This window comes from Rhododendron vialii, chromosome 6a (genome assembly GCF_030253575.1).
Source record: "Rhododendron vialii isolate Sample 1 chromosome 6a, ASM3025357v1".
NCBI lineage: Eukaryota > Viridiplantae > Streptophyta > Magnoliopsida > Ericales > Ericaceae > Rhododendron > Rhododendron vialii.
Genome location: NC_080562.1, coordinates 25,357,329 through 25,382,120, shown reverse-complemented (window position 1 = coordinate 25,382,120; position 24,792 = coordinate 25,357,329). Strand labels below are relative to the sequence as shown.

Genomic DNA, 24,792 nt, shown 5'->3' with positions numbered 1-24,792 from the left:
TGCCATTGCAGAGTTTGGTGTGGAAGTAGAGACTTGAGAAGATGATTGAGTGATTACTGAGCTTTGTGTTGGAGCCATGTTTGATGAACTTTGTGAAGGGTCAGCACCATCTCCCCTTGAGAAGTATACATTGCCATGTTTGGTGGACATCCTTTGCATCTATAAAATGAAGGAAAAACCTACATTTTAGAACAATTTCTAGAAGAATAACATATGAGCAAGAAGTTAAAGAGGAAATAGTTATAGAGCAGTAGTGTTAGGCCTTGAAAGCTCATTTCCATAAGTGGTAGACATCATTTGCATCTGCAAATTAGAAAAATTTAGCTTTCAGAACAATGAACAATAAGGAACAATAAAGAATAATGCACTACAAGTTAAAGGGAGAATTATTACAGAAGCAGCAGTAGGGTTAGGCCTTGAATTTTCTAGAATTGGTCCTCTTCCTCTCCCCCTACCCCTTGATCTCCCCCTCTAGTTGAATTTCCCCTGTCTGTTCCTATGCTTGTATCCCCCCTGCCTCTTCCTGTGCTTGAATCCCTCCCTCTTCCTCTTCCTCTGTTTGAAGTCCCCCTCTTTCTTCCTCTCCCTCTGCCTCTGTTTGTTGCAATTTCTTGTGTTATGACCAAATTCTTGGCAATTGCTACACCTTAAAGACTGGCGAGTCCTCCTAACTGCATTTGGATTCTTAGGCTCATCAACAGCTCTCCTTCTTAGCTTTTTTGGCCTACCAGATGGCCTTCTTAATGGTGGAGCCATAACTGCATCAAGGTCGGTGTGCACCCATTGGGTTTGGTCTGGTATAGGGTTAATAATTTCTGCATAAGACCTCACATATGATTCCTTGGGAAAAAATTCATGGACAAAAGCCTCAGGTTGCCTTTTGTCTTTCACTATAGCAGCAATCCCATGCGGGCATGGAATACCAGTGACATCCCACTTTCTACAACTGCAACTATGCCTTGCCAAGTCAGAAACATGCGTCATCATACCATCTCTCACCTCATATATCCCATTCCCAGCATATGTTGCTTCCCATAATCGAGTTTCCTCTTTCAGCTTCTCCAAAGTTGATTGAATCTTGGGACATATAACTCTATTGCATGTTGCAATCCAACTTCTTTTCTCCTCAAGCCTGCTCATAAGTTGCCTTCTGATCATCTCCATCATCATTATAATTGGTTTATCCCTTGCATATTTTATGTATTGATTAAATGATTCAAAGATGTTATTTGCTAGCATGTCAGACTTAGGCCTTGTGCTAAACATTGATCTACTCCACAAATTGGCAGGCACTTTCATCAACCATTCAAATGCCTCTTTGTTGATAGCTTTGATCTGCTGCATATTGTCATCCCATTCTTGGACAGTGTATGAACGAGCAGCAGCCCATAGAAGGTCTTTCAGGTCTTTCCCTTATAGAGAAGCTTGAAGTTGGCATACATGTGTCTGTGGTTTACACTTGGCAACATTTGATTGAAACTCTCAACCAAACCCTGCAAAAAACAAATCAGTCAAGGAACAAGTACATTTATGCAAAAAAATAAAAGTTTACACCAAGTACAACCAAATAATATCAACAATTTATAACATACCTTCTGCCTATCTGAGATAAAGGTTCATTCTTTCTCTTCAGGTCTCCCTATTACATCAAGCAGATTATCAAGAAACCACATCCAGTTATCCTTAGTCTCAGCTTCAACCACAGCCACTGCTAATGGGTACATTTGTTCATTGGCATCCTTCCCAATAGCACTCAAAAGTTGACCACCAAATGGGCCCTTCAAGTGGCATCCATCAAGCCCAATTATAGGTCTACAACCAACTAAGAAACCCCTTAATTGTGCAGCATACACCACAAACATCTTTTGGAAGATAGGGGATGTGCTAAGTGGCGACCTCTCCACCCTCAACAATGCAGTTGAGCCATGGTTTTGCCTCCTAATCATTTCACAGTGGTCCCATAGCCTTCAATATTGTTGTCTATGGTTGCCCTCAATTGCTTCTAGTGCCCTTTTTTTAGCCCTATAGGCTTGACCATCAGTGACCTCTACCATATGCTCCCTCTTTGTTGCCTTTCTCAAAGCACTGACCTTCCAATTGGGATCATCAATCAACCTGTCCATGTATGTTCTTGCTAACCATGCAGAGTTGGCATGCCTAAGCCTGTATTGTCTAGGGCAGCTACATGGATGGTTGACTAAGCTTTTGATTTGAAATTACTTGGTGTCTTAGAAGTAACTAGCATGGACTCTCCATCCACATCCATTGGAACAAACAGCTGTCACCCTATCACCATCATTCTTTACAAAGGTAAACTCAGTCCCATTTTGGATGGTATGCTTCCTAAGTGCAGCCCTAAATAACGTAGCATTGGCAAATATCATACCCAACTCAAGGTCTGGCCTTTCCATGTCTCTATCCTCAAAAAATTCAGTAAATTCAACTTTACCCTCTTCATCTGATGAATTATTTGGATTATCCATGTCATCAAACTCAACTTCTTTCCCCTTTCCATGTGATGTACCTTCTCTATAGCTGTAGTTACACCCATTCCCACTACCATTCCACTCCCCTTCCTTCAATGTCACAAGTTCAGAATGACCCATAAATGTCTCACTCTCCAACTCAGTGCTAATGTGACCACTTTCCAACTCATCTCCATCTGCAAAGTACTCAAGATCACTATCACTATCACTATCACTAATACTATTTTTAGGACTGATTGCATCATCATCACCCTCAGTCTCACTCTCATTGTCATCACAATCAATTATGTCATCTTCTAAATTCACCAAGTCAGCACCTTGACCCTCTTCTATCACTGGATTAACCACATAAATACTTATAGTCTCCTTATCATTATGAATAGCAAACATGTCCATAACATCACCATCAGTTTTTATATCCCTCAACCCACCATCTAAATCACAATCTGGAAGCTTGTGATATATGTTGCATTTTTCAAAATAACCTAAGTCCTTGATCATGTGCACCATCTCAAAGTATGACATCAAATCTTTGTCCACATCCCATACAAAGTCAACCTTGGCCCCATTGTGGACCTCAAACACAAATCTTGGATCGGTCATCCTAAACATGAGATTTATAGATTAAACAAGTACACTTTAGCATGGATTTCATCAATAAAGTAGTATAAATGCTAAAGAATCAGATAAACCATATAAGTCAAACACTTAAAAACAAAGGGGACAATCCTTCACCATTCCCATTGATTTCAGTGGGTAGAAACAAGAGTAACTGCTTTTGGAACCATATCAGACAAAAAAAAAAAAACAGAAATGCTCCCAAAAATTGACTACACACACTTTTCTAATCATTTAATACTCAACCACTTCTATAGATCATTGAATACTAGTGTATTCAAGTCAGCTTTTCAGAAACAAAAAAAAAAAGGGACAAAGGAACATACCTTTCAGTTGGACTGGAGCAAGAACAGACAAGGAACATTTAGGGTTAAGAGCCAACTATTGCTTTATATACTAAGGAAAGTGGAGGGAAATGGGGGACCATATTGGTGCCACTTTTTTCCACAGGTAAAGGGGATTTGGTCCCACATATGTGTGTGTATATACTGCACAGCAAAAGAAAGAGGGATATTAAGGTAACTTCATCACTTCTGTTAATAGAGTTAGTTGGGTTTTCAGTTTTTGGTAGTTAGAGGGGGTTAAGTGTTGGATTTGGTAGTATAAGGGGGCAATGTGTGGCCGGATGGTAGTTCGTGTGGGGTTTCTGTAATTTCCCCATATTTTTTCAAGGGTCTTTCTAAAAAGTAGCTCAATCTAATACCTACAAATGCTCGATCTAATCATCTAAATTTTCATTCAAATTTTTGAATAATGAAAAGTAAGATTATTAGATCAAGCACTTATAGGTATTGGATTGAACTGATTTTTTATAAAGACCCTTGAAAAAATGTTTTACATTTAATGAAGGGCTCAAATTGTTTGTATGGGACCCGTGGTGGACCCACAACAAAATCTATGCACAAATTATCGATGTGGACAGATTTACGCCTTTGTTTTTTTTTTTTTGAATAAAGACAAAAATAAGTCAATAAGTCAACTTATTTTACTTATTCTCATCTTTTTAAAAAAAATTATGAGTTTTAATCAAAACTTTTTACTCTTCCGATTTTTCTCGCCAAGACGAATCAATAAATCGCAAAAGTTTGACACAAAATTATTAAACACAAATATTTTTTGAATAAAAACAAAAAAAACTTACTGTTTCAGTTTTAAAGCCAAATTTGTAGATAATATACAGAATCCAATATCAACGAAGGAATTAACAAATATCTAACTTTGCTTCATAATTTAGGCTTGGATTATAAAGTAAAGTTGTATGTTTTGTGAAAATCTTTACCAATGTTGGATTGAGTTTTTTTACCCTAAAAACTTTATTTTCAATAAAATAAGCGGCGCAGATCATTTTTTTGGAACCAGTCCAAAACGCGTATGTACGCGATATGTGTACATATGTGTATTTATATTTTTCAGCCCTATTTGATTGGGGGGATTAGAGGAAGGATTGGATTATCAATCCCCCCACCCCCATTAGTCTCATGTTTGTGTAAGCTTTTATCTAGGGACTAATAATCCCAACCGGACTAGTAATTAATCTTTTTTGAATTGGACAATATAATCTAGGGGGTAGTTAGTCCGGAGATTAAAGGGGCTCCGAATTAGAAGTTAGAGTTGTCAAAAATACCCCTATAGTTGCCCTAAAATCTAGTTAAAACAACAGACCGTAATCTCTTTTATCTTCCTCCTTTTACCAGTTGCCTCCCTAGAGCTGTGGCAATATGAAGCCGATTCAAACTCTAGCAGATGAAAGGTTATCGGACAGTCGCCAATGCAGATTGGAAAGTACACACTCTCTCTCTCTCTTGCCGGACCGTCATCTCTTTTATCTCCCGCCTGCTAATGACTTTTTTATATTTAGCTTATTGGTTTATGCTTATGCTTATCATTTATAGTGTCTGAAAGAGTGGAAAGTTGTGTGTCAGGAACTCACCTAGGCGGCCATTGATCATAATTTACAGTGATTGTGATACTTTTTTTAAAAAAAGAAAAAAAATGTATTTGAAGATTCTGTGAAATTCACAATGTGAATGGTTGGTTAGTTTAAAAAATTATATAACAGATTATATAAGAATGAGTGGGTTTGAAAATTGTTTGGGGGCAATATAGTCAACTGAACTGATAATTCTTGTCAAGAGGGATTCAAAACAAACATGGGATAGGGAAGGATTAGTTGGGATTAGACTTGTCCATCATGTAATCCCTTAAAAAAAAAAACCATGAGATAGAAAGGATTAACTACCAAATAGTCCATGCACTATTTAGCCTCCGAACTAATAGTAATCCGCTATAATCCTTCCTAATCCAATCTCTCCAATCAAACAGGGCCGAACGTTTCTGAGGCACTGTTTGTTTGCGCTTATTATGTTATTGGAAGTTAAAAGGAAACTACACTAAATCTTCCTTGAAGCTTATGACATTTACAACATTAATTAGAAGTTTCGCAAATTACATTCCTTTCCTTCCCTTGGTTTTTGTCGACAATTCGACAATTTATTATTAGTCAGTAAAGAAAAACCAAAGTGCCAATTTAGCCTTAATTTTTCCATGCGAAAGAGTAACACGGAAAACGAGATGGAAGAAATTACAAGTCAATTGATAAACAACGTGTTTTTTCTTAATCTTTATTCAGATGAACTTCTTACATTGTCATTGTATTTGAAAAAATTAACCAATGAAAGAATAAAGATAAAAATTCACATGCATAAAAAAGAGTAGAATGAAACAAGAGTGCAAAAATTAATATTCGTTTCTCTTTCTCTCTTCCTTTCCTCGATATTGATTGTGTTTTTGATTGTCCTTATTTAATTTTTTTTTTTTTTTGCCTTTGTTAGTTTTAAGCCAAATTTTTATGTGATATTGGTGAGTAAGGACGAGAAGAATTGGAAAAGTAAAATTTTTTTACTTTTAAACAAGTATTTTGAGAACTATTCAAGAAAAAAAATCCAAAAATTGACTTTTGAGTTTTTCTTTGAATATTTCTCAAAATACTTTGTATAAAAGTTTAATTTTTTACTTTTCCGATTCCTCTCGTTCTTACTCACCCATATCACATTAAAATTTAGAGTAAAACTAACAAATGCAAAAAAAAAAAAATGAATATAGACAAAACTAAAAAAATTATTCCGTATAAGTTAATCACTAGTGTAAGCACAGGTGATGCTCAAGTGATTTGGTTCAACTTTTTTTTTTGAATATCTTTCTGTCTTTTTTAAATTAATTTTTGCTTTTATAACTTTTATTAAGTTTTTTGTATTACTTATTTGTCCGAGGAAAAAAAAAATAAAATAGAAGTTAATGACAAAAAATTAGAAAAAGTTCATTAAAGACAAAAATTATCTAAAATCAAAGAGTTACGTGCACAACCGTGGTGTTTAACACAAAATACAACCAATTTCTAACCGTAAATTGTTGTAATAAATGGTCAGAATTCGCTAATTTTTTTTTCAAAATTTTTTTTTTAAAAATTTAAACCGTTCAAACGCATCTAGACGGTCAGAATTAATTACACAATCAACACAATGATTGTGGATAGCATTTTTGATAAATTTAAATGAAAAGCTAGCCAAAGCAAAAACGAAAAATAACAAACAAATCACATTTTAGCGTCAGTCGCTCAAAGCTGGAAATCATTTGAGAAGCTGTGAGTAAAATCATCAGGAGGGGAAGGCATCCAACTATCCAAGCTCCACATCGTGTTCTTGAGAAGTTTGAGTCTCGTCGTTCTGCAAATTTTCAAGGGTTTTAAGAATTAGGGCTCGTTGAAAACCTTTTAGGCATCTTCTCTGATTCAATCCCCTGATTCTCTATATCTCAAAACTATCTCTACTCCTTCCTGATAACGTTCTCTGCAAAAAAAAAAAAAAACAACCCCGAAAAGATAAAATTTCCAAGAAGTAGAACAAGATGGATCGTCAAATACTGGACTACCTGCCTCAAGAAGTACTAACCGATATTTTCACAAGAGTACCCATCAAATCCCTCCTTCTCTGTACTCTCGTCTGCAAATCTTGGCACACCTTCGTCACGGACCCGAGTTTCGTCATCGCTCACCTCAACCGACCTCGAACCCTATCCCACAACAATGCCCACGACCTGATTCTCCTTCGCAACTACTCCGAGCAGCGCAAGGAAGAGGTGTACTCGCTCCGTTTCGATGACGAATCGTTCCGCGAGTACCAAAAGATTGAATTCCTGTTCAAGAGCGCCGCGAATGATTTTTACCGGGTAGTCGGTTGCTGCAATGGGGTGGTTTGTATCACCGACGATCAGTTTAGGTACGCGCACGACACGGTTCTGTGGAACCCTTCGATAAGGAAGTCCGTGACCCTTCCGAAACCTAGGATAAGTGAGGCAAAATTTGAGCACGTGATGGGGTTCGGGTTTGATCACAAAACGAACGACTACAAGGTGGTGAGGATCGTGTATCTTGAATCTAGGAAAAGACCCGAGATCGACGTTTATAGGTTCAGCTCGGGAAGTTGGGAGGACATTAGCCGTTCGGGTGGTCTTGGGTTTTATTCCATTCGGAAAAAGGCACCGCAGGCTTATTTGAATGGTGCTGTGCATTGGTTCACGACTGATAAGAGGAGTGGTCACCATTTGGTGGTGTCGTTCAATACGGGGGATGAGTTGTTTAGACCAATAGTGGTGCCTGATGGTGTAGGAACTGATTTGAGTTGTCTTGTTAGTGTTCGTCCTGCTGTTTTTCTGGGAGATCTCGCCCTGATTGAATGCAAAATAAGTACTGGTCAGGAAAATTGGAGCGTGTGGGTAATGAGAGAATATGGTGTGGCCGAGTCTTGGACTGAACACCTATGTTTGGAGGTTGGTCAGGTACTGGAGAGGATGGTTGGGTTTAGAAAGAGTGGTGACCTCTTGGTTGAAATGAGTGGAGGGAAGCTTCTTTCTTATGACCCTGAGACTGAAAAGTTTACGGAACTTGAAGTTGATAGCAATGTCAGTATTTCGACCTGGTTTCATGCAGAGAGTTATAAAGAGAGCCTTGTTTTACTGGGGAGACATGGCTTACTGGGGAGTCAAGTTCTTGGAGAGAAGAATAGAGTTGAGAGAGCTGGGACAAGGAAACGAAAAGCAAGGAAAAAGTAGAAACCAGGCAAGATTCACATACATACTGTGTATTCGTTGCGCATATTGGATATTGCTTGCTGCCATGTTTTGTTATTTTCGGGAGTATGTTTTTTTTGTGAGGATGCATATAAATCATGAATCCCAATCTACCATACCATGTTCGTAACCTTTTTTTGGGGTTAGCTTAGGATTAACTTCTTATTGTTCACCACTCCTAATTAGTTAATTTGTACAGCTTACCTTATTTACAGCTTCTCCTCCTCCTCCTTTACCATTTTGGTAGGATTAGTGCTCACTTTGAACTAACTTCATTGCACATTGAGTTTTGTGTCCATGGATCGGCATAAAATTTTGCTGATGTAAATTACAAATTTCAATGAACATTGTTTTTAGAGTTAATTGCTACACACCGAATAATGATACAATGTTATGGCTATTCATCAACAATGTGGGTAGGTGCATCAATGCAGTATATGGTTTTTACAGGATTGTTATAGTTTCTGTTTAGTTTTCTTTCCTTAATTCTCCAGAAAGATATATGTTCCAGAAGCTAGTTAGTGGCATGCCATGTTATTCCACATGCTTGTTTGCCATAATGTCTTATGGACTATATTTTGCATTACACAGCCATCTATATTCTCCTCAGTAGATAATTATTTGCTTACTAGATCGTTCATTGGTTGCTGTACTATTGATGAGACGTTGATTCTTTTTGCCAACAATCTAGTATTACTACGGAACACGTAACTATTTACATAACTGAATGCACGAATCGTACATGGGTATGGTCAATGGTGGCATACTATTAACGAGATTTTAGGAATTGAACTTCTTCTACCCTCTGGATTCGGTTTTTGGACCCCATATGAGCATCGGATTGGACCATGTGTCCAAGGTGGCCTGTTTGGTTAAAATATTGGATTATAGTCCCACATAAAAGTGGTATTAGTAACCGTATCACTAAGAATCGGTGGGATTATATATCCTGTGGGATATCTCCGGTGAGATCATATATCTGCTAGGATATATAATCCCCATCACTACTAGACTACTAGCCCTGTCAAACAATAGGGCCCACGAAGTTGAACTGCAGTTTGTTATATTGTACTGACAATGACGTATGTATCAGGGAAGCTACCTTGATGAGGAGTTCTGCCATGGATATGAGGACCAAGGTGGTCTTACAGGATTGCATTGGGGTGGAGGACCATGTTCAGGAAGGAAGGAAGGAAAGGTTAGAAAAAGTCTGCAAGAAAAGAAATTGCATTTTGAACTCTTTTATGTTTGCGGATCAAAATTAAAAATCAAGTGACTTTGGTATGACCCACTTTAGCTAGTTTCTCCAATGAAATGCATGGTTGAGGGTTAGTTTGTTTTACTTTCTTGAAGCTTTAGTGCTGATGTTTTCCCTAACTCGCATGCTTGGAGATGTATGATGTCTCCTTTCTGTTCTTATGGTTTTTAGCTTTCACATGTGTCATGGTGCCAATATTGTTCAGTGCAACTGTTAGACTGGGAAGGCGCATCTCCTCTAGGCATGGTTTAATTTTTCTCTTATGCTAACTACATCAGTTATTGATGCGATGCCAAGGCATTGCATTGCACCGATTATTTTTTGGTTTGCGTTAGATATTGTCAGGAATCTAGAGCAGTTTTTTTTCGGTCATATTGTTTTTCATCAAGCCAAGCATTGAGATATAGATTATTAGGAACTTCTATCTGAAACTCTTAATAGCGTTCTTTTTGTGTTGGGGATTTATCTTTGAGACGATGGAGGATGAGGATAGAGGCACCATCATTTATCAGATTCCATTGAGTTACATAACAAAATGCTAACAGATGATTTCTGAATAAGGTTTTACCATATGAAATCTGGAACTTAATTTTTGTGCTCCTACTTGGAGATATCGATTTTCAAGTTTGTACAATATTTTGTCTCGTGTCCTGCATAGGACAACACATTTATGCTGCTTGTTAAAGAATACCGTCTATATTGTCTTTTATGTGCTTAAATCAATCAATTTTCCTACTCATATTCATGCAATTGAATTTGGTATCATCGAGCAAATCGTGTCATCGATTGGTGAGAATTGGTCCTCATGAATTTTCCAAGGTCTTAAAATTGCTGGGGCATGTCAAGGCACCCCAGATGCTCAGAGAAAATAAAGTCATGCCTTTCATTCGTGTTTTTTCTCTGTAACAAGTATCCTTGGGTAGACCATGGAAGGAAAGGTGATGTATAGAGGTCCCCAAGACCAAACAATAGATTGCGTGATCTCACTACAGGATAACATTCTTATATACCATCCGATTCCTTAGACCTCCCCTCAGCGCTGGCAGCCTTATTTTTATCTTGATCTTCTTTTATTTATTCCTTTCCTTCTTGGGATTTCAAGCATCATGCTTGTTAAACTTTGGCAGCTTATCACGTTCTGATCTCGTTTCCCTATTCTTATTGGTCACTATGTTATCTAGTTATGTGTTATTTGTGGTATTTCCGATATCTAAAGCTAATATCAATACTCTCATTCAGGTGCTACATGGAACATAGGTTTCCCTCAACAACAGCCTGTTTCTTGTGTTTGAAGTTAGCTATTTGTTAGCTAAGCTGAGAATGATGGAGGTGGTGTTATTATCAAAGAACCTGAAAAATCTTTTAGGTTCCCCTTATTTCCTTCACGAAATTAGACTTATGTAGCAATTTCCGTAGTCTTATAGAGGGTCTTCTTTATCTTCTTTCCGCTTATCTATGTCCAATAAGAAGAAAAGGCTGAGAAAGAGATCGGATGAATATTGAAATGGAAACTTGTCTCCTTCAGTTATTCTATGAAGTGTATTTCATAGCTGATCGAGTTGTGCAAATGTGTTTCTACAGCTATAGGGTTGTTTTTTCTCTTCTCTTAGGCTAGTCGATGTATCCTAAGGGTTTGACATTGTGGACCTTTAGTTTAAGATAGTACCTTGAGCTAACTTGTATATCTTCCTCTTCCAGTGATATGAGTTGCATTATTTCCGAGAAAAGAGAAGGAAAATGTTGTGTCTTGTGAGGCACGCATTCATAGGGGCTTCAAGGTAGAACTACAAGGAGAAGATAAAGGAGAGAACCATTTGAGCAGATTTCCATGCCTCTCCTAAATGATATAAGAATCTGAGTAAGATAAGAAAATGGAGGAGAAGGGTCAGTACTCAGTAGAATACAGGGAGAGTTGAATTTCGTTCATATCTTTGGTCCAGTCCTGTTTTAGAACGACGATACTTACCACCAATTTTAGGTTTAACCCAAATACATAGGGTAGTAATTTTTCCTAAACATTCATGTGGTGTTGTGAAAGAAAGCTTAAGGAAATTTTGCTTCGGTTTTTGTGATTCTTCAAGACTAGGAAGATATCTGCCTTGGTTTGATAATTTTGTGGGGGGTTTTCCTTCTTGTCGAAAACAAAAAGACTCTGGGCTACTGGCATTTGAAACATGCTTGATCCTTTCATGCATGTGTGACAGAGAATATAGCAAATAATTACCTTTCTTCAATACTTGTAAAATTTCCTTCTTCTATGTAAAATTGGATGAATATTGCACACTCTTCGTTCAGCAGCTGAAATATGGCTCTTATTGTGTTATCTTGTAATTCGGTCTATCATTCACATCTGTCGTTTTAAGCTCTGTTAGTGTCTTGTTTTTTTGTTATGCTTTCTTCTTGTATTCTGTTGGACCCATATCATTATTGTTTTTTGTTATGGGAAGCAGTTCGCAAGACAGCCAAATGAAACTAGTATAAGAAAATAGGACGAAGTGTTGTGTCTACAAGTACTTCCATATTCATAAAACTCCTATCATAAACAAAATGATGTACATCCTCTGTAACTGAACAGAGAGTAGAAGAAATTATAGCTGTTTCGCAAGTCGATGAGGTGGTTGACTAAAAAAGGGGCATCTCTGCTGATCCTGCGAATAGTCATTCGTGAAATAACTTTCCGAAGGTTCCCCGTCAAAACCTTATCTGGATAGTGAACTCTAACCGTTCCTACAATCTGCATTATAGCATTTAAACAGTCACAAATAGCATTCAAATTATGATTACAAGCCCTCCTAACTACCATCTGGTATTTTATTTTTATTTTCTTTTCAACTACCATCTGTGTATATTGGTACTTGGATCATTCTAATTCGAGCTATCTGGATGATTCTGTTTTCTATGAGGGGAAAGCCACATAGAGGACTTGCTAAACCCGATGGCAGAATTCTAGTGGCAACAAGGACGAGCTGTAAATCAAACATTCTGAGTTCGAAACTTGGTAACTTCTTTAGACTAGATAACAAGAGAGAAATCTCTGTGAATCTCCTAGTTCCGGCGTGGATAGCCTGCTTTGAGTGGACTGGGAAGGGGAATAGTCAAGTTGCGCATAAACTTGCCCAAACATCCTGACCATGAATAAAAGCAAAAAAAACAAACAACGAGCAGAGTCATTTGTCAAGTCTTCTTGTTGTTTCACGTGGGCCAAAAGTGATGTAGGCTTGCACAACTTGCTGAATATGCAGTGTATGAATGGACTCATAAAGAAAGGAAGCATAAGATCAAAATGAATTTCTAGCTTGAGCATGATTTAAGTGCCTTGATTTAATAGAAATTAGAGGCTTTGTATAGATGAGAGGCTATGGACCTTTACTCTATTTAAGAAATACCTGGGGCTATGATGGACCCTTAAACCCAGCACAACGAAGATAATGGCCCATTATTAATGGGTAATCAAAGAGCATTTGAATGCACCATTTAGCAATTCATTAATTGCAACATACTCACTGGTTGATATCAGTGACTTAACCCAAATATACTGCCATATTGGGTTAGAATAGGCGATGCTTCCCGTTTTAATCGTGCTTTGGGTTTGGGCACAGACATTTTTCATTAGAAAATACTGCCCTCAGTCCTAAGAGCATCCCCATTGTAATAAACAAATGGTTGTGGATAGACAAATTTAATAACAATGCTCAAAAAATACCTCACATTATAATAAGCAAAGTTACAAGTCTTTTAGTAAATAACCAAATTCCATCCATTTCATAACCAAATTTAACAATTTTTATCAATAACCAAAACTTAATAACCAAACTCAAAAACACTCCACATTGGAATCGTCTCATCGAGACGAATAATTTGGTATGGTCGGGTGCGTGATTGGAACTTGTTTGTGATTGGAAATATGTGCATTGTATATTGTGTGAGGTTTTTTGGTTAGGGATGTAAAAATAACCAATGTGGAGATAGATGTTAAGTTTGATTATGAACTAAATGGATAATCAAATGCTGACGTGACACATTTTGGTTATTGATTTTGATTATTCCCATTGCGGATGCTCTACGAGTGGAGGATAATATGTAAAAGGTATGCCGATATCCAAGAAAAGTGTATTAATATTCGCAAGATATATATTGAAATCCGAACTTGTTTGTCACTATTTGTATGTTATCCTTCACCTATTAGGCGTGAGGTTAACTGAACCCTTTTTCTAGAGGTGGCAAACGGACGGATTTGGGCGGGTCAAATATGGATCAAAAAGAAAACGAGTTGAAATGGGTTGGGTCAAATATGGGCTAAACCCAAATCCGTCCGACCCGACCCATTTTCCTCCTTTTTTTTCTTCTTCTATGATTTGTCTCAATAAGGAGATTCAGAAAAGTAAAATTTTATGATTAAAACTTCTTCTTTTTTTGAATAAAAATGATGTAATTAGAGGCTAAAAAAACTTAATCACTATGTATACCTTCTTTTTGAACATTTTCTTTCTTTCTTTTTCAATTCTTAAACCTTAATCACTATGTATACCTATTAATCGACCTACTTGTTTTTTGTTTCACAGCATACGCTTAAATTGGTGGCATCTTTCGTGGGTCTGTCCTAATTCGTTGGTTGTCCTAATTCGTTGGTAGATTTGGCTCTATGGTGGTTTGACAACGGGTTTAGGAATTTGGAGAAGAAAATATGGGAAGCTTCTTTCTATGCCACTCTGTGGTCCTTGTGGCTAGCCCGGAATGACCTTGCCTTTAACAATGCAACTTTGAGTGTTGAGTTAGTAGGAGAATTGGTGAAAACTAGAGTCGCAATGTGGATGAAGACCACGTTCGGTATCATGCATGGTTTATTCGGTAGAGGAGTTTAGGTTGTTTCTTGACGGTATTCGTAAGCTCAAATTGTAGTTCTTGCTGAGGTGTAGTGGCTGTCCAACTTTCTGTTAGATGGGCTAGTCACTGTTTTCCCCTCGATGTACCCTTTCGAGTTAATATAAAAGTTTCGTTTGCCGAGAAAAAAAAAAGTTGTAGTTTTTCTTTTTGTAAGGAGTTGAATGTCTCTTCAACCTCTAATTTTTTCGATGTGTGGACTAGGCTGACTAAATTACTAGCATATTAAGGGAGACTCTGATTTTGTCACTGATTATAATAATAATGTTACAAGGTGCAAATTATAATTGTAATGAGACATTCAAACTTGTCTCTATCTAATAATACGATATATCAATTTAAGTTTATTATCGGCTGAAGTAGCTTAAAAGCTGAAAATGACGTGCTACCCTGATGATAAATAATATTTTTGGATTCCTCCCAATGAGACAAATCAAAAAATTATAAAAATTTGACGCAAAATTAACAAATGCACAATTATTTTGGGAATGCAAAGAGAATAACTGAATAAGTGTGTGTGCCTGTGTGATTTGTAAAAGTTTTACTGATTTCATTTCGTTTGACCCAAAAAAAAAAATGTTTGGCTAGTAAAAATGTGACCCCATTTCTAAAAAAATTTGAAAATTCCTTTCCTGGGGAGGAAAAGAACGACCGAACGAGAGGGAGAAAAAAGTGGGCCGTACGCTCTCCAGTCCAAAGCTACGGGAATTTAGATTCTCTTTGGGTCTTTAGTTTTAACCCATATTGAACCAATTTTTAACTCACCTAAACCTATGTTGATATGGGTTCAACACATATTAACAACCCATTATATAATATGGGCAGGTTGGGTTGGCTTATAAGTGGACGGGTTAAAAAAATATGAGTTGGGATTCTCACCTCTACCTTTTTGTTTTGATTGGCAGGCAGATTAACCTCTCTATTTTACATTGGTTGACTTCTTCTTACGGTAACTTAAATATTGGTCCTGAACGCTTGATTTAATTATCTTCTACTCGTTTGTTCAAAACATTAAGTTCTCATCCTCATTTTCAAATAAACCTTTTATTTATTACGCCTCATTTATTAACTTACTTACCAATTATTTACCAATTTTTGAATATGATAAATTTATGTTATGATGAATTAATCGAATATCATAAATTTGTATTATATGTGCAGATCCAAAAATTTATCATGTTTCTCATTAAAGTTTTGCAAATTGGTAATATAAATTTACAAATGCCCCTTATGATAACTTTAACATAAACGATAAATTTACCATAAAAGCAAACAAAAATTATGAATTTCTCATATGCCCTCAAAAAAAAATTTCTCTTAAGATAATAATTTTCATGATAAAATTGTAAAATATGAAACGAATTTATCACACTCAACAATATATGCAAAACAAAAAATAACAAATTTCTCTTGCAAATTTATCACAATTCTTTAAATTTGTCACAATCAGGAATTGGGCAAGTAAGGTAATAAATGGGTGATAACAAATAGAAAGAGAGAGAGTTGTGATTTGTAAGTCCTTAATTGATTAAAGATATAAGGGGGCTTTCATGCAATTTCAGGACCAAATATAATCCATGATGATGTCATGGACTTGAAGATAAGTATAGGCTGTATTTAGAATGAATTTTTTGTTTTCTCTTCTTAGGCCCCATTCTGGCAAGGTTCTTATTTTTTAAGTACTTATTTATCGGCTTATAAGACAAGTCATTCTTTTACAATGCGTCACATTTAATTCCAACAAAAAAAAATTCTTATTAGAAAAAAAGTATTTATTTTGGTTAGTGGAACACAACCTTATTTTTATGTTTATTTTTAATATTATTTTTGATTCAACTTGGAGTTGGATTCATATTTGTGTTAAATAAAGGGGAAATGCTACATTATACATCCCTTTTAGGTGTGTATGCATGATATACACCCCATTGAATCACTTATCACCTTGGATTCATAACATTTTGCATGGAAATTCATAACATCATTCACTACAACAAATTGTGTTCTTTGCGACCAACTTTTTGCGACAAACAAAATTTGGGTCTCTTTTGCTATGGTACTTGCGACTAAGAGCTTCTTTGGTCGCGAAAAGAAGAAAGTTGTTCCCACGAGCGACCTAATGTATTGGTTGGTAAATGCGAGTCACCTATTCTTTGGCGCCAAACTTTACAGCTGGCGGGAAAACTTTTAGCAACCGAACTCTAATTCATTTAACAACCAGAATGAATTTTGTCACGTAAAAGAGTTGAATGAATAAGTATTGCAACCGTCATGTGACTATTTGCAACCAAGAAGAAGATGTGTTACATTATATCTGTGTATTAAATGTTTGAGCGACTAGGGTGCTCTAGTCGCAAAATCTTTATTATTTAGTGACCAATTGTGAGTCACTAAATGCAATAGCATAACTTTTTGAGGCTTAATTATTTTTTGCTTTATGACTTAGAGTGTGTTTTAGAACCCATTTTAAGTACTTATTTTTTAAGAAGATAATTTTGAACTAAAAAATAATGTGTTTATGCAAATAATTTTTCTAACATTATAGATCTGGTTTGATAAATTTCATTGAGATTTTTTGAGTGGTGCAAAAAAATAAAAATAAATAAAATTTCATTTACATTATTTTTAAGCTTAAAAATGTGAAATAAATACTATTTTTTAAGAAAGTGTTCTGAAACTAGGCCATTGGTCTCAAAACATGATTTTCGGCATGGTTGAGGGTAGCAAAGAGTTGTACAAATGAATAGTTTCGATATGCACATTAGACTTGGAGGAAAGGAGCCCAAAAAACTCAAACAAAATGGTCTGTTTGCACTATGGGGATGAAGATAATCCCTTTTCTTGCAAAAAGTTTGTCTGAATCCGTATGTTATACTTAGGCCCCGTTCTAGAACGTGTTTTAAGTCCTTATTTTTTAAGAAGGCAATTTCAAGCTCAAAAATTATAGGCTTATTGAAAACTAAAAATATACAATATGAATCTTGTTTGATAGATCTCATTGAGATCTTTAATACGATGCAAAAAAAATTGAAAAATTATTTTTCATTTACATTATTTTTGAGTTTGAAAATGTGAAATAAGTACTTATTTTTTAAGAAGGTGTTCTGGAACGGAGCCTTAATTGTTATGTTTGATGGTGGGAAAAAGATAGGTGAGGTCTATTAACGGTATTTATATTACAAGAAACTTGAGATCTTTCAGCGCTTTTTCTACCAGCGGCTTGAAAAAGCGTTGCAGTAGGACGTCTACACCAGTGCTTTTTCCAGCCGTTGCTAGAATAAGGCTTTCCCAGCGGCCCAATCAAAAGCGTTGGAATAAACCGACCATTTCCCAGCGGTCCCAAAAAAGTGCTGGAGTTGACCGGACATATACTAGCGGCCCAAGAAAAATGCTGGAATAGACCCCTCATTCACCGGTACCCAAAAAAAAAGCGTTGGAATAGGCCCAAAGAACGTGGATCACTAAACAATATTGTGTAATTATATTATATTATACGTTATACATTTTCTAATATTCTTCAATACAATTATTTAGCGAATCTCAATAAGACAAAACTATTTTAACAATCGAAGCCGTTGATTTTGTTGTGCTTATTGATTAGGTCATTATTGTAAAAATTTGACTCGAACGAGTTTAGAAAGCTCCATGATTGGGACACAATTTATTTTTTGGATGATAGTTATCGTTCGATCAAATGTGTAACGATCTCCGATCAACTTCATATTCTTGATAGGATTGAAAAATTGCGTAATATGTAAAAGATAGACGGTTCAGATCAAAAAATAAAGACTCCGGTGGGGTCGGGTCTTGCAATCTAATACTTTAATAACTAGGGATGCATCAAATGTTGCCCGATCAGATGGTCGCCAATATCCGATGATCTTCGATTTTTGAGACAACAATGGAATGAGTGAGACGTGAAATCCTAATGGTTCGGATCGACCACTGTACAAATTGAGTTGGTAACGCCCTTTAAATTCTATACATTCAATGTAACTGTTAACAAACTAAGTTTTGTGCTTTACTTGAACGTATGATAGCCATTCGATCGTGACACGATTACAACGATCCAGACTGTTAATTTTGTTTTCCTTGTTGATTATATCATTATCGTACAAATCTGTCTCGATCGGGTTTCGAAAGCTTCTTTATTGAGACACCATTTCATTAAGTTAATGAGTTTTTTTGTAAAATCAAGTGTGTAGCAATGTCTGATTTACTTCGTTTTGGGTATGAATGATGCACTCCATGATATGTAAAAGATGGACGGTTCTGATCGGAAAAAAAACTCAAGTAGAGTCGGGTATTGCAATCTAATACTATAATGTCTCGGGATGAATTAAATGTGGTCCGATCAGGCGGTCTCCGATATTAGATGATCTTCGATTTTGGTGATAATGATGGAATCAGTGAGACGTGAAATTCTAATGGTTCAGATCGATCATTATCAAAATATAATTGACTGATTAATTTTAAAATTTGTTTGTACTGTGAGATACGATGATGCTTAATTATTTTGACTAATTCCCAAAATAATTTAAATCCCAACTCTCTCAAAACAAATGGCGCTGAAACGAAAATCTCAAAACCCTTGCGCTGAAACGAAATCCCCAAAATGAAAATTTCAAAACCCGCTGAAACGAAATCCTCCAAAATGAAATTCCGATATCCCTAGCAATTAGTCGGCTCTCTCTCTCTCTCTCTCTCTCTCTCTCTCACGTCGACGCAAGGGTTAGGGTTTGCTGCTGTTCGAGCTGAGACAGCTTCTATCTCGACGCACCACTGGTCCACCACCGACGACCACCCCAAAACTGCCCCACCACCACCAACGCACTACCACCACGATCTCCTCTCTTCTCTCTTCTCCATCTCTCACACTGTCCACTCATCGCATCACCACAGACGAGCAACCCCAAACCCGTCCCTACCACCACCGACGGGCAACCCCAAACCAGACCCTACCACCACCGACGCACCCCACCATCTCTTCTCCCTCACAGGTATCTCTCTCACTTCCATCTCCACTAATCTACATTTAATTCTTTCACTAATGTGCACACACGTACGAGAAAATTAGGGTTTTTTTTTCTTTCAGATTTCATAAAATTGAGATTTTTAATTTGGGTTTTTTATTCTGATAGTAGTGGTTGTGAACCTGTTGAATAACTTTTGGTGGTCGATTCTGTTATTGAAAATATTTCGATTCTTCTGGCTGTCGATTTGTTGATGGTAGTTGATGTAGATGTTATCGTTTCTTTTGGTTGGAGACATGTCCTCTTAACGAGTTAACCTTCTGTTTCTTACTCTCTCACTCTCTCAACTGGAAAGGCATTTACACATTTTGTTAATTGTGAAGCAATTGAATAGAATAGTCTGAGAATAAATGAACTAAATGCTCTAACCAAATATTAATAGGCCATCAAGTGATAATAATGATGCTAGGCGTGCATCCTCAGCAGCAGCAACAAATATTGTAAAAGCATAGGGTTTCTGCACAAGGGAAGCTACCTTTGTTGAAATGCATTGCTAGCTGTTTGAAATTGGGTGTTGTGTTTATAGTGCATATTAAAAATCTCTCTGCTTATTGTAGCTTTGTTTGAAATTGTTATGATTTTTGGCAATGGAGTCCTGACACCCATAGGTGTGGTATGGAAATTCTCTACAGTTAGTGCTAGAGCTTTACTAAAATAGCGAGCACCAATGTTAGGCACTTACCTATTAGCTTTTGTTTTTTTTTAAATGTTTGGAAAGAGCATTCAATTTTGTATTTCGATGAAGATATAGCCTTCAATTTCTAGCCTCTTTTTTGAATGAAACTAAGAAATTTTGTTAATTTGTGTTAGTCTCCCTATGAAGTTTGGTATTATTTTCTTATTGTTTGATATACATCTCTCTTCCTTATCTATTGTACTTGATTCTCTTCAGTTTGTCTAATGTGTTCCTTTCTTTTGTGTTGAATGCTCATGGTCTCTCTTTTTTCCCCTAATTTAACAATATAATTGCTCGCACGTTTTTGGCTTGTTGCTCTTCAATTGGAATGCGTCGTTTTACTTTGCAAGGCTTTTTTGTAGCAGTTTGATCTAGAAGAGCTTCCGAGTACACTGGTTGAGAAGGAAGCAAGTTATGGTCATTAGTCCCATACACTAGCTGTATACACGGTTTTTCTCTAGACTCTTCTTCTACACGGCTGTACAGTCCATTGAAAGAACAAACATATATAGTTAAAATCTTGAAGGAAAAAAAGATTAATAAAATAGATTAGACCACTATTTATACCAATGGTTAAATCAACATTCACAAAAACTCAATGCTATGATGCTCATGTAAGTTCTAAAAGCAGAGAATGCGAGAGATTTATTTGCTGTTGAATAGGAAAAGATAACTCGTGGTAAGAGACGGTTGTAATGGCCCCTTTGATCAGGCTTCTCCACACGCACATCAAAGATCATCGCACGCAAGTCATGAGACTCATGACATCGAATGTTCTAATGGAGGTACATTCTTACACTGTACACGAACTAAATTTACTTAGTTGGAATGTGTGCTACAAAATCTATAAACTTCTTATGTCATTTTCATATAAACTTAGTTTTTTCTTTTTATATTCAAAATCTTGCCCAACAAGGCTACACAGGAGTAACTACCTCATTAGCTAAAATAGAAGCAACAAAAGAAGGGGGATTAGCCACCCAATTAACACGAAAGACACTGGAATTAGAGAAATGGCTTGAATTTCCTCTTTTGAAATCACCAACCTTAACTTATCCTTGTTCCATGCTCCTTTATCCTTGTCAATAGCATCAGGCACCCACTCAATATCACACCCATCAGGTTTAGGAGACATCAACTTGAACCCAGGATGAGAAGGAACCCATTTATCTTCCCAAAATCTAATACCCTTCCCTCTCTGAATCTGCCATCTCAAACCTTTCATCAAAGTGTCCCTACCATGCAGCAAGCTCAACCAAACCCAGGAAACCCTACTACCCCTTGCAGCTTCTAAGAAAGAGGAATTTGGAAAATATAACTTAGTTGGAAATAACTTTTTGGGTCTTACTGTCATTTAGTGTTTGTATGAAAAGAATGGCAGTCAAGTCTCTGAAAATTTTGAGCGGTCTGCATCTATGTAGGCTGTAGCACGGACACAGATACGAATATAGACACGGATACGGGACACGAAAATTCTAAAAAAATAGGAACACGGACACGGCGGGGGACACGCCATGTGTTCCCGGCATGTCCCCAGCCGTGTCCCCTATCAAAAATATAAAACTTATCACGTATTTGGGCATGTCCCCATTGTAACCATTCGGAATGCATACTGATATGACGATGGTCTCCGTCCGTAACCATTCTGCTGAGAGCATACCTATTTCCAATGTCTTAAGGTGGGGAAAATGCCAAGACTACTTGATTTTTCGGGGTGAAACTGCCCTTGGCGATGGATTCCGGGCCTTTCTGTATTTTCTTGGTCTAGCATATTGTTTCGTCGGATTATAACCTATAACTGCGCGGTTCTTCCGGTCTATGGAAACTGTTGTTAAGCATAGCCAGAATGATCCTTTGACAAATAGCGAGGTTGTTAGACTAAAAAAGGTGTGGAATTACACAATTGCCGACATCACTCTGTTGGCGTTTGGGACTAGCTTCCCCCAAATCTCTCTGGCTACCATTGATGCCATACGAAACCTTGGGAACTTGTATGCTGGAGGTTTGTTATTTCATTCTTGCTCTCGCTTTATTGATTTGATATTCAAGCATAGAGATGAATTTTTCTTGTCTGCTTTTGGTAAAATTGGAAACAGGTGCTTGTGTTGTTGTACTACTTGTGATTGCCATTGTGCTTATGTTATCTCTAGGGCAGCTGAGTTTTCTATTGTCCTCAAAGTTAAATAGCAGTAGTGTAATGATGATATTAATTATCTGTCCAATTGTTTTTGTTACTTCACTTGTAATATTGAAGCATAGTTAGTGAAGATTTGAAATGATTAAACCATTTACTGTCTTTTATTGATGCAAACCTACTTGTCTACATGGCATGGTAATGTAATCATGTTAGCTTGGTTCTTATTCTTCGTCATTTACATTGCAGGTAACAGGACGGTCTAGCTAAAAGCGTGATTTCAACCCGTCATTTTGAAAGCTCTTTGGGAAGATGTTAAGGATGGTATCGTCGACTTATGATTAGTTTTCTATTCCATGTAGTTTAGGCAATACGTGTACTTGTTGGATTGTGATATTTTGGCAGGGTTAAGAACATTTCATCTACTTTTGAATGTTGACATGTTATGGAACATACCTTCTACTTGCGGTATTTCCTATGGATTATTTGTTTTTCCAATGAAGAACGAATTATTTTGCTTTTCGATATTTTTGAGTTCTTTAGGAAAAGTTAGTGATTAGATATGTGGCGAAATTGGGTAATATCTATTTTATTAGGGCTACTTGAATGTGTAGTAATTATTTTTTTCAAAAAAAAAAATGAACCTACACCAGAGTTTTTTAGCTCTGGTAAAAGTTTATGAAAACATAAATAAATTAGAGCTACACCAACGTTTTTGGCGTTGGTAAAAGTGTGTCTATACCAATGGCCAAAAGCGCTGGGAAACAAAGCGATGGCACAAGTAAAGCTATACCAGTGCTTGTTGCAAGCGTTGACACAAGAAAAGATATACCAGCGCTTGCAAAAAGCGTTGGTACAGAGCGACCACCAACGCTTTATCCAAGCGTTGGTATAAGGCACACAAGTCTATAGCAGCGCTTTGCGACACCTCTGCCAATGCTTTTGGCCGTTGGCAAATCCCCATGCTATTATACATTAGAAGGCATAGATAGAGTATGGCATTTCTTTGACAAATGGATTTTGAAGGCATCTGTGTATTGGCTTCTTGCTTTTATCTTTGTATTTCCAATTCTACTGGCTCGTCTAAATCGGGTACGTATCCGAAGCGTATCCGAGAGTATCCTCATGTATCTGAAACGTATCGAGATATCAAAAAATAATTCTAAAAGTAGAATACTTTAAAAAGCATATCGGATACGTATCCGGAGAGTATCGGTATCCGATACGGATACGGATACGCTACGTGATAGGAGGCCAAAATAGAGTATCCGTACTTCATAGATGATGACATTGAACTTATGGCATTTCGTGGATAATATTATGACATTGGACTATTACTGCATTTGGGTTCCTTTTAAAGTGGCTCGCTATTTTATTACCTTGCAACTCCAATTGACTTTAACCATTTTGTACTCTTAACCATGTTTTGAACTTTGTAGATGAACTATGAAATCACTTTTTGGCAGAATGGAGCATGGAGTCACTTTTTGCAGTCGTTCAGAACTAACTTGGACTTGGTTATAGCTTGGAGTATGAAGTCCACTTTTTGCTACTTTATCATGGACTTTACCTAGTATTTATTGTTTTGGATGTGGTGTTACTAAACACATATTGGAAAACAAGTATATTGTGGAATTTGTTGTTTTTGGGATGGTTGATGATTGTTGCTTTTGAGAAACATATATATTATGTGGTTATTAATGTTGTGAAGGATTTTATTGTTAATGGTGTATTTTGTGATTACGTAGTTAGTTCTTAGTATTTTTGAAATACAAGCTAGTTGTAGTTACAAAAGATATTTACAGCAGAATTAATTTTATGACCAGCACAATCCATCATTAAAAAAAAAAAGTGCAGCATAATTAATTTTGTGCCCAACACAATCCATTGTTTCAAAAAAAAAAAAAGAGTGTTTTTGCGACCAAGCTCTTTAATTGTCAAAACAGATAGATGTGAAGTCCAAGGATCTTTTTTGCGACAAAAGAAAATATATTCCGTGACCTGCTTTTGAGTCTCCAAAACATGTTTTTCTGAAGTTTAATGGACCCTTTTCGCGATTAGAGCTTTTATTTGGCGACCAGATTTTACCTCTTTTTGCGACCAGCAGTTGGTCACAAAATTATAACCTTATTGTGATCGGATCCAAATGGTCGCCTGAGATGGAACATATTGTGACCACATCGTAGTTTGGTCAAGAAATATCAAATACGACTCGCTTGTTGCGACCAGCTTGGTGACAACACTTTTTGGTCGCTGTATCAATTTGCGACCAAAAGGATGACTTTTTGCAACCTTCTTGTTGGTCGCAAACAACACAATTTCTTGATCAAGTCAATAATTCATAGTATACAGATATAAAGAATTCAAGGTTAATTTTATCAATTAATCCTAATGTTTTGAATTTTTATTCGACATTTATAAATATAATTTAGAGATTTAATTAAACTCTAATAGCCAGATGTGTACTTGTAACATTTAAGATTAAGATAAGATATTTAAAAGGTGGGAATGTGAGATCAGATGTGATGTTATTGGCATTGAATTCCCTGCACCTCTCACTATCATGTTTGACGTTCCAATGTGCG

The 24,792-nt window shown here is 36.6% G+C and overlaps 2 protein-coding genes and 1 long non-coding RNA gene across 5 annotated transcripts; 2 read left to right on the top strand and 1 right to left on the bottom strand.

The window, feature by feature from the left end:
- Window positions 1-471: 471 nt before the first annotated feature.
- LOC131328526 (uncharacterized) lies at window positions 472-1,344 on the bottom strand. Its single transcript, XM_058361463.1, has one exon. It carries the CDS (start codon window positions 1,342-1,344, stop codon window positions 472-474), a length of 873 nt encoding a protein of 290 aa, XP_058217446.1.
- A 5,348-nt stretch (window positions 1,345-6,692) lies between these two features.
- Window positions 6,693-11,852, top strand: LOC131329927 (F-box protein At3g07870-like). Of its 2 annotated transcripts, XR_009200888.1 has the most exons (3): window positions 6,693-8,217; window positions 9,322-9,426; window positions 11,185-11,852. XR_009200888.1 is itself a non-coding variant. In XM_058363355.1 (2 exons), the coding sequence occupies exon 1, from the start codon at window positions 7,008-7,010 to the stop codon at window positions 8,208-8,210; it is 1,203 nt and encodes a 400-aa protein (XP_058219338.1). In that variant the 5' UTR covers window positions 6,693-7,007; the 3' UTR covers window positions 8,211-8,217; window positions 9,322-11,852. The 2 variants fall into 2 exon arrangements, 1 of the variants encoding a protein (XP_058219338.1); XM_058363355.1 differs by having other exon boundaries at window positions 9,322-11,852.
- Window positions 11,853-18,904: 7,052 nt separating this feature from the next.
- LOC131329926 (uncharacterized) lies at window positions 18,905-23,932 on the top strand. 2 transcript variants are annotated; one of them, XR_009200887.1, is made up of 4 exons: window positions 18,905-19,364; window positions 19,780-20,858; window positions 22,457-22,531; window positions 23,647-23,932. It is a non-coding gene; the product is annotated as an uncharacterized LOC131329926 (long non-coding RNA). The 2 variants fall into 2 exon arrangements; XR_009200886.1 differs by lacking the exon at window positions 23,647-23,932 and having other exon boundaries at window positions 22,457-22,734.
- The last annotated feature ends 860 nt before the right edge of the window (window positions 23,933-24,792 follow it).